The sequence below is a fragment of the Lipophrys pholis genome (genome assembly GCF_963383615.2).
Source record: "Lipophrys pholis genome assembly, chromosome: 22".
Lineage (NCBI taxonomy): Eukaryota > Metazoa > Chordata > Actinopteri > Blenniiformes > Blenniidae > Lipophrys > Lipophrys pholis.
Genome location: NC_137644.1, coordinates 7,310,392 through 7,321,871, shown reverse-complemented (window position 1 = coordinate 7,321,871; position 11,480 = coordinate 7,310,392). Strand labels below are relative to the sequence as shown.

Sequence of the window (11,480 nt, the reverse complement as noted above, 5' to 3'; positions counted from 1 at the left end):
CTAAAAACGGGAGGAAACATTAAAAAACATGCAACTTCGGCAGAAAGAGGACGGACAGGGGGTGGAGGGGTGGGGGGTGGGGTCTGGGGGGGTGGGGGTTCATCGAGAGCATCAAGCCAAGCGGGTGGAGCGAGGACTGTACATCCGTTTAAAAAATAAAAAGGGGCGGGGCCAGCACGACTCTCTATTTACACAGAGGTTTTGTTTTCATGCAGGAAGAAAGAAACGTCTGCAGGACGAGCGGAGACGTGACGGAGGACGGGGTGGGGGGGTGGGGGGGATTGTCCCTCTGGAAGTTCCTCTGATGATGACGGAGATGATGAAGGTGTTTGGCCTCTGCACACAGTTTTTTTTGTTTTTTGTTTTTAATAACACAGTGATCCAACCTAAAAGTCCGCCTGCCGGCATTGCTACTAAATCACTTCTTATCGGTTGTAGTAGTGGGATTATATTCTGGTTGTGGCGTGTGGTGGAGCGTCGGGATCCAGGAGAGGAGAGGAGGATGAAGCTCTAACTCTACCTATCGTGGGGGTGGGGGAGGGTGGGGGTGTGGGGGGGGGTCTACAGCGTGGATCTCATGCACGTTTCCTACGAGGAACAAAGTCAGAAGTTTGTTTTTGTTTGTCTTTTTTTAGAGGAAGTGACGCTGTTGGCTTGTGTTTTCTCTACGAATCCTCCAGGGGAAGTTAAAGGGACGTCGGAGGCATGAGGGATCCGGTGGGTGGAGTGGGGGAGGGGTGGGGGTGGGGGTCACACCACCGAGCCCTTGGAGGTGGAGAGGTGGATGGAGTGGATGCGCGCGGCCAGCGTCTTCTCCAGGTCCAGCAGGATGTCGGAGCAGATGCCCGGGCTGGAGGCGGGGCTGTCGGGCGGCGGCGGCGGCGGCGGCTCGTACAGCAGCTGCTTGAAGCCGTCCAGCTCGATCAGCAGCACCATGTTCTTCAGGAAGTAGCCCTCGATGAAGGCCGTGAGCTCCGACGCCCCCAGGAACTGCAGCCGAGCAGACGACAGGTTAGTGGGACAATCCTGGTCGGAGTGAAGAAGATCCACACGCGTTTTCAACATCTTTTAACGTCGGTTCCCCAAAATTAGTCACATTTTCACCATCAGAGCAGATTCACCGGAGGACTTTATGACATTCTGTGGCTACAGGCTAACGCTAATCTGAGCAGCGGCCCGACGTCTTTAATCCTGCTGGAAGTTGATCTGAATGTAATTCGACTGCTGATGAGTAAAACGACCCGACATTCGATAAGTCGATATGTAAATAAACAAATAACGCCGGCGCACTCGCGCTGAAGTGGACGTTTGTTCTGCCGAGAGCAGCTGCATCCTGAAAAGCGATCGATAAGCTCTTTTGACGTTGCCAGCTCTCGTGTCGTGTGAAGATGTACGGAATTAATCCTTTTCTGTCCATAAACTGTGTGTAATCTGAGCGCCTCCGCTCCGCCGCCTCACCTTGGCGTGCTTGTAGAGATCGACGCAGGTCTCCGTGGTGATGTTCTTGGAGCAGATGATCTCACAGTGTCTCTGAAGGGCCTCGAGCTGGAAGAACTTGGCTGCAGACAGGAGCTGCAGGGGACAGGAGACACTCGGTGAGACACTCGGTGAGACACTCGGTGAGACACTCGGTGAGACACGATGAGACACACAAGGTGGACTGAAACACGCTAATGTCTCAGCTCGTGTTTGTGGACGTCCGTCTCACCTCCATCACTTCAGTGTTCCGTATGTGCAGCGACTCGGTGCCTCCACAGTACAGATACTGCATGACCAACTGCGAAACAGAGCATGATTCAGCACAATTCAACAAGTCTCGGGTGGATTGAACATTCAGCATGATTCAGCACAATTATGGATGATTCAATATTTAGGATTAGTCAGCACCATTCAGTATGATTCGGCATGTTTTGCATGATTCAACACAACTTAGGATGATTCGACACAATTCAACAAGACTCAGCTAGATTCAACATTCAGTATGATTCAGCACAATTCAGCATGATTCAGCACAATTCGGCAAGATTCAACATTCAGCATGATTCAGCACAATTCGGCAAGATTCAACATTCAGCATGATTCAGCACAATTCAGCATGATTCAACGTTTAGCACGATTCAACATAATTCAGAACGGTTTAGCATGATTTGGCATGATTTAGCACGATTCCATATTTAGTTAGATTCAGCATCATTCAGCACAATTGAACACGATTTAGCATGATTCAACGTTAAGGATGATTCAGTATCGTTCAGTATGATTTAATGCTCAGCATGATTCAACTTCAGCATGATTCAGCACAATTCAATACGATTCAGCATAATTTTAGCATTCGGTATGAGTCAGCATGATTCAATGTTTCGCATGATTTAGCATGACTCAGTACAATTCAACACGATTCAGCACAATTTCACATGATTCAGCATGATTCACTATTTCGCATGACTCGGCACCATTCAACACGACTTAACACTATTCACCGTTTAGCATGATTCAGCACAATTTAACACAAATCAGCATGATTCAACGTTTAGCATGATTCAGCACAATTCAGCAGTGGGAAAAGGAGATTACAGTGTGACAGTGGCGTTCTTACGTGGAAAATGTTGTACTTGACGTGGCTGATCTCGATGCAGGTGTTTTCCGCTGCTGGTCGGTTCTGCAGGAGCGACTTGAACCTGAAAAAAAACACAAATCTCATCATGAAAGCACATTTCCATTGCTACTGATGCACAGAGCTGATTTGGTGGATTAAAGCTCATCGTTTCAAACCTGGGTGAAGCTGTAAACAGCAACACTTTATGTGCATAAAAAGGCTTCCCCTCCACCAGGAAGGTCACATCTGACATGTCCTTGTTGTTCAGGAAGTGTGGATCTGAGGAAGAAACAAACACACACACAAAATGGCTAATCAGGCTAAAAATTTGTTTATATTCTCAAACATTCAGGTTGGAGACATCAACATGATGTAAAACACTATAAACAGTCAGACATCCAGTTTTAAAAGAATTGCATGACTTTAAGTATTTTTTCTTAGAACACAGGTCCAGCTTTCATGTCTTTCATGTTTTAAAGTTCTATTTCAGAATATTTCTTGCAGATCTGAAACTTGAAATTCAGTTTTTACATTTACATTCTTCAGTTTTCTCCACTATTAATTTTTAAACTGTGTAGGATAAGAAATAAATACACATGAAGCATACAAAAATACATGAAAAATATTTTTTTCCAGAGTTTAAGCTGTAAAACCTGCTTATATTTTAGATTGACACAAAAAAATGAAATATGAGCAATTTGCCTTATTAAAAAAAACATTAGCTTGTAATCCATAAGAATTAAAAATACAGGATAAAATACTACGTACTCAAAATATTAGGATATCTTTTAAAAAAGGGGGAAAAAAGTAGTTTTGGTAATAAGGCAACAATTCACCATAAAAAAAGTTTTTTATGTATTTATTATGTCATCAGTGGAGATATAACTGATTAAATAAACACATTTTCAATTATATTTAAGGGTTTTTGTATATATTTCTACTAAAAGGAAAAGGTTAAAAAAAAGGTTTTGCTGAACATAGTCACACGACCAGCAGAGGGCGCTGCAGCACAGCACATGACTGCCATCTAAGTTCTGTTATTCAATATTATTTGATTAGATTTTTCAAAATGCACTTAATTTGAATAATTATTCAATTCAATTTATTATCCAATATCTGGATAAAATATTTAGTTAAAAATCCTCAAATTAAAGTATATAAAAGTGACATGACTGTAAAACCATATGTGGATATAAAGCTGATTGAAACTTAAATATTTGTAAAACTGATAGGAAATACATTTTTTTCCAGATATCTGTTACATTGTGTCAACATTCAGATTATAGAAGAAAACAAATATACAAATCTCAGTCAATCCCTTGAAAGAATGCTTTAAATGGTCATTCTAAGACAATTAAAAGCACAATATCTATATAATACAACCACTAAAAGACATTTTGGATTCTTTTCTGTTTACAAAAGTTCAGAATGATTTTCAAAATTTACAATCTCAGTAAATCTGCAGGAAACCAAACATTTGCTCTATAAAAAGCAAAACAAAGCCAGAAGCAATCGAGGTGAATTTAAGACTTTTGGAGACGTTTTTATCAACACATAAACCAGAATTTAAGACCTGCTTGGCTGAAAGTGTAAAAACAAGAAGAAAAAAAAACCTCTGGGTTATTTATTGTTGCATCATTTTCTCAGAGCGATGATATTTTATGGACTAATTAAACAAATGAAGGCAAATGATTTGATGTATCGGACATTAAAAATAATAAAAATCATTTCAATTCAGGCAGAACCTGGTTTCCCCAAAAAACCTGGGACGACGTGTTCAGAAATGAGATGATGATGATGATGATGATGATGATGATGATGATGATGATGATGATGATGTAGCTCATCAAACCACATTTGACTGACAGAGTAAAGACAACTAGTCACATGTTGGATGCAAGATGTTTTCAGGAGGAAGATGCTCTATAATCTTGGATGTTTTCAGGAGGAAGATGCTCTATAATCTGGATGTTTTCAGGAGGAAGATGCTCTGTAATCTGGATGTTAGAAGGAGGAAGATGCTCTATAATCTGGATGTTTTCAGGAGGAGGATGCTCTTTAATCTGGATGTTTTCAGGAGGATGATGCTCTATAATCTGGATGTTAGAAGGAGGAAGATGCTCTTTAATCTGGATGTTTTCAGGAGGAAGATGCTCTATAATCTGGATGTTTTCGGGAGGAAGATGCTCTTTAATCTGGATGTTAGCCGACAGGTGTCAACTTAAATTTACCGTACTACTGGGTTTATTTTAAGGTTGTAAACAAATCAAATTCATACTTGTTGACTTTAAATAAAGACGCACAGCTCAGTAAAGGAACCTGGATTAAATTAGCTTCTATGATTCATATAAATGTGGATTTATCTTTTCTGGAATCTTCAGAATGAGTTTGAGGCTTTTGACTTGTTTCAGAAAAAAAAGCAACCATAAAGAACCGAGTTAAGAATCCATTTCCTTTATGAAACAGAAGAACCACAGACTGACCTCTGACCTCGATACAACCAGTTCCTTAAAGCAGAACGTGAAGGTCGCCTTGGCTCCTCGTCACTCGTTTAAAAAAAGGAGGGTTATTTTTAGCTCTCTTACCTAAGCGTGAGGACTGCTTCTTCTTGATCTCCGTCAGCTTGGGGATGGGAAAGGGTCCGTAACACTTGGTGAAGATGACTGACAGCTGCTGGCTGATCACCTCGTTCTGGAGGACAAACGGCAGAGGAACCAGATTCATGCTTCTATTTTGAGTTATGTGTATTTTAAATTGGCGTAGCCTGTGTGGATCGCAGAGCAACGCTAACAAGAACTTCCCCCTGGGATTAAGGGAATATCTTCTGTGTCAGATTATCATCCCATAATTTGTCTGACCCCATTTACACGATGTTTCAAGTAAAAACGCATCGTTTTTGAGTTTTCATTAAAGTTTCGTGTTCACACGGTAACGTTTTGAAAACAATGTCAGTTTCCACGGAAACGGCAGAAATGCTGAAAACAATGTAGTTTCAATGTTGAGCCACTGGTGGGTGCTGTTGGTTGTTTTTGTAATGAAACCACCAGAGAACAATAAGCTCTAAACCTTAACAATGGGAGGACAAGGACACTGGTAAAGACAGACCACCAAGTTGGATCGTTAATATGGTGACTGTCAAAATAAAACTACCAAGTCCCAGGAGAATCTGGACTGGGAGTTGACACTCTGCAGGAAACATTGTTCTTATTGTCCATCTACTGAGCATGTGCAGGAGAACTAATTACTATGGTCGTAGTGAGCATGTGCAGTAGCAGCGTCTCCTCCAGCTCCATGGAGACGGCGCTCGAACGTTTTCAAAAAGTTGCGTTTTCCCCCCCGTTTCCACACAGACAGAATCAGAGCAGTTTTCAAAAAGTTGTGTTTTCACTGTCGTCTTGTGAACGGACGCCCAATACATACTGAAAGTTTTGCGTTTTCACTTGAAAGCTTTGTGTAAACGGGGCCTAAAAGGAGCCTGCGAGTGAAAACTGAGGGCTAAAACACCCTTCTTCCATGAGATTCGTGAAACGTGCTTGTAACAACGAAGGTCCTTGTAAGCACAGAGGAAACTCGGCATCTACAAACACTCTACAGATCATCCTGCTCTCTGAGCAGCTTGTTTTTTTTGAGGGGGAAGTTTTTAGTTTTTTTTGTTTTTCTGGGACAAAACGTGATGCAAATGAGTGTTAATATGCTCCAGAGTGCGGCTGAGTAGATGCAAATACGAGCGTTAATGTCAGCGCTGGCACTCGGGGACGGGGACGCGTCGTACGCGACGCCTCCCTAACGAGCGTTGGTGCTGGTGCGAGGACCTTGCTGGTCCGGAGGATCTGGAACATGAGCGGCAGGCCGTGCGTGATGAGCTCCTCCGTGTACTCGTCCTCCTGGATGCAGCTGAAGTCCTTGAGCAGCCCCTGGATGAGCGGGCGGCGGTGCTGCACGAAGCAGGTGCGCAGCGACTCCAGCCAGGTGTGCAGCGTCCAGGGAACCCCTGGGGACAGCAAGCGGAGACGCAGACAGTGAATACGGGCGTGCACGGCCCGGGGGGGGGAGGGGGGAGAGAAGGACGGGGTGGGGGTTGGGCGAGGGGCAGGTGGGGGTCAAGGGCCACAGAACCGACCATGTTTCCATCACTGCGGGGTGTTAGCGTGAGCTGAAGGCCGAATGCAAGGTGGGAGCTGGGTTAGGGGGGAAGAAGCAGCACCTGAATGTCATTAAAGGAATTCCAGAGATGGAGGAAATGAAATGAGCCAAAATCTGTTTAACTCCACTTATCGATTTATCTGCGTTTGTGTTTCATGTCACTGTAAAAAAAAAAAAAAAAAAATCGGTTGGAGAAAATTAGACAATTTAACACGGAAAAGAAAAAGTTATTTTAGTTTTTGAGCTGAAAAATCAAAGCTGACGAAGGAAAAATATCACCACAAGATCCATCGGGTCAGATTCTAATCTCGAGATATACAGAGATGGAAAATAATAAATATACTTTGTTAGTGTTCAGTCAGTGTGTGTGTGTGTGTGTGTGTGTGTGTGTGTGTGTGGTACAACCAATCACTCAACCAATCAATCAACCAATCACTGTGTCTCTGCATCACTGGAGGTTTAACAACAACACTAACTTCATGTACTGGAGCACAACAACAACAACAACAACAACAACAACAACACAGAATCGACACTTTGTGTCTTTATCAAGCCGACAAACACAAAAAAGATGCAAACGAAGACAAGAGGAGCCACGGAGACAAGGACTCGACTGGATGAGACAGAAACGTCCGACATGATCAGGCTTCTCATATGTTCTCACATCATATCAGCTAAATGATCAATTGTATCTTATCATATAACATCATGTTTGATCTGATTGTATTACATCGTATATAGTTTTACTGCTCCACATATTCTCGTACTGTAGCTCATCATATTGTATCTACCATATACTATCACATAGTTCCTGATCGAACATCTTTTATATGTAAATAAATATCATATCTCATCATATATCAGTAGTTATTCATCATATATGAACAAACCATATCTTTATGTATCTTATCATATATAACATTAGATCTGGCTGTACCTTTATAATGTCTTATATCTCATTGAACATTATCATACATGTTTGCATTATTTCATTATATATTATATCTCCTTAAATCATCACTTGAGTTCATATATCAGCTTATATGAGCATGTTACCATAAATGACTCTCTTAGATAATATATCATCTATAATATATACATATTATGTATTGTAACAAATATAATAGTATCCCTATCACATATCACTGTATCATATCCTATCTAATTGTATAGTATCCAATTTATTTGCATCATATGTCACCTTATTACATCATCATATCTTACATATATTGCCATATTGTATAATATAATACTGTCCTGTATCTATATATTATCCTCTAGCATCTTGTCATGTTGTACCTCATCTTATTGTAAAAGGTCTATTAACTAATATAGAATTCTTATTGTGTCAATGAGTCCAGTCTCATTGTTTCTCCTCTGTTTCAATATTAGTGTTTTCTATATTTCGCGTATTTTGATTTGCGAGACATTTTCCGATCTTCCTGCGCCTGATCGTCGCCCTCGCCTCCTAAACCAACGTCTTCTCCTAAACGCTGTTGCTTTCGACGCTGTGACGATGATGATCATGAGACTGAGAGGAAACAGGAGGAAGCAGCTCGAGTTTGCCCACTGAAACTCTGCCCAGCAGCCTCCGCGGCTCGCTAATTAACAGGTCATATCTCATGAGTAAACCGCTGCGTCTGCTTTAACACTTTTTGTACTCATTAAACAAATGAGACATAATGTGTTAATTGCTGAGCCTGAGACGTGCTGGTAGGCGTATTTAAAAAATTTTTTTTAGGCTTTTGAACCGAGCCAGACGATCGCTTTCCAGTCTTTCCGCCTGGCGAGCCAAGCCTGTGGTGAAATCGCTCAAATTTCCCACGCAACCTGAATGCGGCTAATCGAACCTGCTGGTGCGATCAGTGAAAGATCAATAAATCCTCATCGGGCCTCGGCGCGGAATCCGAAGACCGCCACGTTAACAAAGTGAGCAGAGCTCGAGGACACGGTTTGATCGGCGGGTTCACGCCGTGGTGGTGTGGGAAGCTCTGATGGCGGAGGGGTGTGTGTGTTAGAGGACAGCACAGGACGGGACGGGACAGAACAGGCACAGCACGAGCACATGTCCAGGACAGCTGGAGGCACCGAGAGAGCGAGGCGGCATGAGCGCCGGCGCGGCATGCGTTAGTGAGTCTGACCTAAGCTGCGGATGTCTATGGTGATGTCCACATGGCCGTGCTCTGCGCTATGGTACATGGCCTCTCTCAGGGCTCGCAGCCTGGCCTTTCCTGTTCGCAGGGTCCCTCTGCCGTTGGCCTGGGGGACCAGCCTCTTGTCCCCCGGCTCCGAGCCTTCTGCCAGGATCTCCTCCAGCGACAGCACGTCCCCCTTGTCTTTGTCCGACTGGGACAGGAGCTTCCGGAACACGTTCCTGAAGGGGAACAGGTGGAGACGATGGTCAAAGGATTTCGCTGACCGCTCCTCAGTCTCATTCACACAACAACACTGAAAACCACCAAGCAGGAAGGAATCGAACCGGCAACCTACAAGTGAGATATGATCTGCTCCACCACAACTACCTCCGTCCCTCTACTTTCACCGACTTCTGTTTATTCAAAATCAGGACGGCTGTGAAAACTCAAATTTTCAGATTTCTATATTTGAGCATCTCCCACTGGCACAGATGAGGCTGGAGTTAAATTACAAGTATTTCACACTAGCTTCACCTGGTGAGAAATACTGGTAATTTAACTCCAGCCTCATCGGGTGTCAACTGTTTGTAATTTTACACGAAACTTGTATTTGCTTGTAGTTTAACACCAGCCTCGTCTAAACCTGGTGTAAACTGCTCGGAAATTAACTCCAGGCTTAGATGAGGCTGGTGTTCAATTACAAATATTTTGCACCAGATGAGGCTGGTGTTAAATTCCAAGCGTTTCACACCGATCTCATCTGGTGTGAAATTACTACAATTCAATGCCAATCTTGTCTTTGCTTGTAGTTTAACTCCAGGCTTAGATGGGGCTGGTGAGAAATGTTTGTAATTCAACACCAGCATCATCGAGCCTGGTGTTTTAATTACAAGCATTTCATACCAGATGCTTGTAATTTAACACCAGCCTCATCAGCACCAGGAACAACTGCAGAGTGGATGTTTGCACACAGGATAATGGACCCAAACGAGGCCTGGACCAGCTGCATTAAATCCACATTAGGCCCATTCGGCTCTGATGACACTGGAAATATTCTCACATACTTAATAAGCACAAATGCGGTGTTGTGCTCCGAACCTGCTGTGTGGAATATTGTGGAGATTGAAGTCGATACTTTAAAAAAAAAAAAAAAGAAAGCAAAAAGAAATAAAAGAAATGATTTCATGCTGCAAAACGTGACGTCAGGATGCATCAGTAACAGACGCCGCCGTTTCAGGAGAATGAACACATGAAATATCCAGCGTGATCGCGGGATGATAATCCGTCGCTGCACCATCTGCTTCAGCGAGGAGGAGCTTGTGCAGCAAAACGTCTCAGCCCGCTTGTTTCATCAGCGACGGGCTCTTCATACGATAATATTTAAGTCTCTTGGGGCGACAGCGTGCATCTCTGCACGGGTGCATCGTTTCCCCTGCCGCCACATAATCCAGTGTTTTATTTAGTGACCACTGCATGCAGCTCCTGCCTCTCGGGTTTCGGGCTCCTCACACGGTGTGTGGCTGCAGCCAGCGGCGCTTCAGAGCTCTGCTACTGATGCTGGGCGATGAGGCTTGATACTCCAGTTCATCCCAGAGGTGCTGCAGCGCCCCGAGGTCAGGGACGCATGCACACAACTCCAGCTTTTCCCACAACCAACCGGGGGAAACAAAGGTTTTTTTAATTGACTTTCTTGTAAAATGTTTCCTTGAACCTGAAGGAATCCACCTATTTTTTCTTTTTATCATATTTTTTTTACTCCTGCTGTCGTCCTGTCATAAATTCCTCCACACATTGTAGAAAACAGTGAGGAAATTCTTTGTTTCAACATGAAATTGAGTGAATTTTCCGGATGCCAACAACAAAAAAGAATCTCTACAATCGAATAGTTTTATTTATATTTACCTGTCAACTGAACAAAACTATCACATAACTGAGGTGCCAATTACACCACAACGGTTAAAGTCAATTGTTTTTGCATTTTCGTTTGAAAAAAAGTCTCGCATTTCCACATTTTGAAAACAATGTAGTGAGCATGTTGGCCCACTAGAGGGTGCTGTTGATCTTTCCAATGAAACCACACGCACATGCATGCAGAGAACAACATGCTATAAACGTTAACCTCTTATTGTTCATCTACTGAGCATGTGCAAAGCTGTTTTTCTACTACGGCCGTGGTTAGCAGCGTTTTTAAAAAAGCGGCGTTTTCCCTGTTTCCATATTGTTGGAGTGTTTTCAAAAAGCTCCACCTTGGGAACAAAATGTGGAAAAGTTGAAGAGGGATCAATACTTTTGTGAGCTTGTTTAGTTAAAAGCGAGTTAAAGCCAGAATATTTCATAAGGGTAACAGAAACTAATGTCTGCATCGTCTAAAGACGATAAACTCTGTCCAAGGAGCCGCAGTCCAACAAAACTTTGGCTTGACCTGTGCATGCTGACGTCTCCTCAGTTAAAAAGACACTGCCGCCTATAATTGATTGTCCTAATAATACTGCATTGTGGTGTTGTTTCCTGACGGCTCTGACTCTTAATGGCTTCGTCTGACTCAGCAGCGGCGAGGAAATGATGTCAAAATGGAGCCTGAATGGACTTCAGGATCAGGAGGTGGC

At 43.1% G+C, this 11,480-nt stretch overlaps 1 protein-coding gene across 1 annotated transcript in view; it reads right to left on the bottom strand.

Annotated features, from left to right (window-relative positions):
- Window positions 1–633: 633 nt before the first annotated feature.
- Window positions 634–11,480, bottom strand: part of btbd11a (BTB (POZ) domain containing 11a) — a 170,018-nt gene continuing 159,171 nt past the window's right edge. Inside the window, exons 10-17 of the mRNA XM_080491604.1 lie at window positions 8,881–9,113; window positions 6,409–6,587; window positions 5,182–5,287; window positions 2,773–2,875; window positions 2,597–2,678; window positions 1,709–1,777; window positions 1,459–1,572; window positions 634–990 (exon numbers count right to left, since the gene is read on the bottom strand). Of these exons, the coding sequence (XP_080347730.1) occupies window positions 751–990; window positions 1,459–1,572; window positions 1,709–1,777; window positions 2,597–2,678; window positions 2,773–2,875; window positions 5,182–5,287; window positions 6,409–6,587; window positions 8,881–9,113 (1,126 nt within the window). The 3' untranslated portion in view covers window positions 634–750. The remainder of the gene's footprint in view (window positions 991–1,458; window positions 1,573–1,708; window positions 1,778–2,596; window positions 2,679–2,772; window positions 2,876–5,181; window positions 5,288–6,408; window positions 6,588–8,880; window positions 9,114–11,480) is intronic.